This window comes from Phaethon lepturus, unplaced genomic scaffold (genome assembly GCF_000687285.1).
Source record: "Phaethon lepturus isolate BGI_N335 unplaced genomic scaffold, ASM68728v1 scaffold21711, whole genome shotgun sequence".
Lineage (NCBI taxonomy): Eukaryota > Metazoa > Chordata > Aves > Phaethontiformes > Phaethontidae > Phaethon > Phaethon lepturus.
In genome coordinates this window covers 15,857-17,476 of record NW_010520080.1, presented here as the reverse complement: position 1 = coordinate 17,476, position 1,620 = coordinate 15,857, and the positions used below count along the sequence as shown (strand labels likewise).

At 37.7% G+C, this 1,620-nt stretch overlaps 1 protein-coding gene across 1 annotated transcript in view; it reads right to left on the bottom strand.

The window, feature by feature from the left end:
• Positions 1-475: 475 nt before the first annotated feature.
• Positions 476-1,620, bottom strand: part of COPB2 (coatomer protein complex, subunit beta 2 (beta prime)) — a 15,969-nt gene continuing 14,824 nt past the window's right edge. Inside the window, exons 22-23 of the mRNA XM_010297287.1 lie at positions 1,250-1,339; positions 476-819 (exon numbers count right to left, since the gene is read on the bottom strand). Coding sequence (XP_010295589.1) covers positions 724-819; positions 1,250-1,339 — 186 coding nt within the window. The 3' untranslated portion in view covers positions 476-723. The remainder of the gene's footprint in view (positions 820-1,249; positions 1,340-1,620) is intronic.

Sequence of the window (1,620 nt, the reverse complement as noted above, 5' to 3'; positions counted from 1 at the left end):
CAAGTGACTGTTCTAGAAAATTTTTTACTAAAAATATGTAAGAATCACTACTGCAGCTTGTTATTTTCACAAGTTCTGTAAGTGAACTTACACCAGACATCATGACTTTTGTTTTGAGGTGACAAGATACCCAGAGTTTAATTCCTTTACTGTTGCATCTTTAATATAAATAGTTGCCCACAATTAACTTGAATTACTGAAGTGTAGGGTCTGGACAGCTTCAGTTAGAAAAGTATCACACCACACATTGCTGCCACACATTGCTGTTTTGTCTTCTCTGGAAGAGTAACTGTTAAATCAGTAGCTCAGTTACAAGCTAAATCTCACAGTGAAAAAGTAACTATATACCTAGGTGTATAACCTGACTTTTGTCAGGATAAAATACTAGCACTTGACTACTATGCTCCCCTTTCACACATTTGCAACAGATGCTATTGAAGCTGTGGTAAGAATAGTACAATTACTAGTAAATAGAGAATGTTTAAAAGGATTTATTAAATTGCTTGATAAATGAGAACACTTCTAGTATGCACTGGAGCAGGTCTACATCTTTAATTTCAACATACTGGAAGCTGATTTATTTTGTACAGTCTTTTTACTACCCTTCCTTCTACATGTACATGGTCCACTTGCGGTATAAAAATCAAATTAACTTGGAGCACATAGTCCACAGAACTTCATTCCTTTGTTTGGAGTAATTGATTTGGTCATCTAAAATGTTCTTCACTCATCTAAGATCTCTTCATCCAGATTGATATCTGTGGTATCAATGTCCTCCAGATCCAAGTTATCCAAGTCATCTTCCAAGTCCAGCAGTGTCTAGGAAAAGAAAAGACTAGGTTAAGGGGATACTAGTACACAATGTATGATTCTGTATGATGTACTTGCAAATTCTGCAAAACACCAAGCTGAGGCAGTCTGGTGGAACATAATTGTTCAAGTAAGGCATAGAGAGGAGCTGCCTTCATGGTAGGAAAGCATCTCTCAGTTGCAACTTTTTGCAGTGTTCTGACCAGCTGCGTTTGTACAGCCTTGGGGCTTTACAGGGAAGGAAGGGTGAAGTCCAAACAGGTCTATATTCAGGTACAGTTTCTGCATACACCAAGAAGGGATCCATACGCAGCACTGGTCCTAAGCTGTCTGGGTCTTAATATAGAAAGTGACATTTTCCAGTAACTGGGTTTAATCACATTTTTAGTTGAAGTCTTTAACATACTTCTACTTCCTTTCCTAAAAATTGTTTTGGTACCTTTTGATCTCGTGGTGGAAGTACATCAGAATTCTGCAAAACTGTCTTCATCATTTCCTGCTTGGGAGATGGAACTGGTTCTTCAGCCTTCTAATGGAAAAGAGATTCCTTAAGTAACTTCTTTAGAATTTAAATTTTCTTTCAACAAAAGCAAGTTAACAGCAGCTGGCCCATAATCCCCCTCTCCTAGTAGTTCTCTTTCGAAGTTTCCCTCAGTAATTCTTGAACCAGAGCCTTCTAGTCCTCACTCCACTGGAGATAACTGTTTCCCCACTCAGTTTATTTAAAGCAGTTGATGATAGAACTGGTACAATGAAAACAACCCTCAGAAAGTATCAGTTCATTTCAAATACTGAATTGCTGTTAGAAGT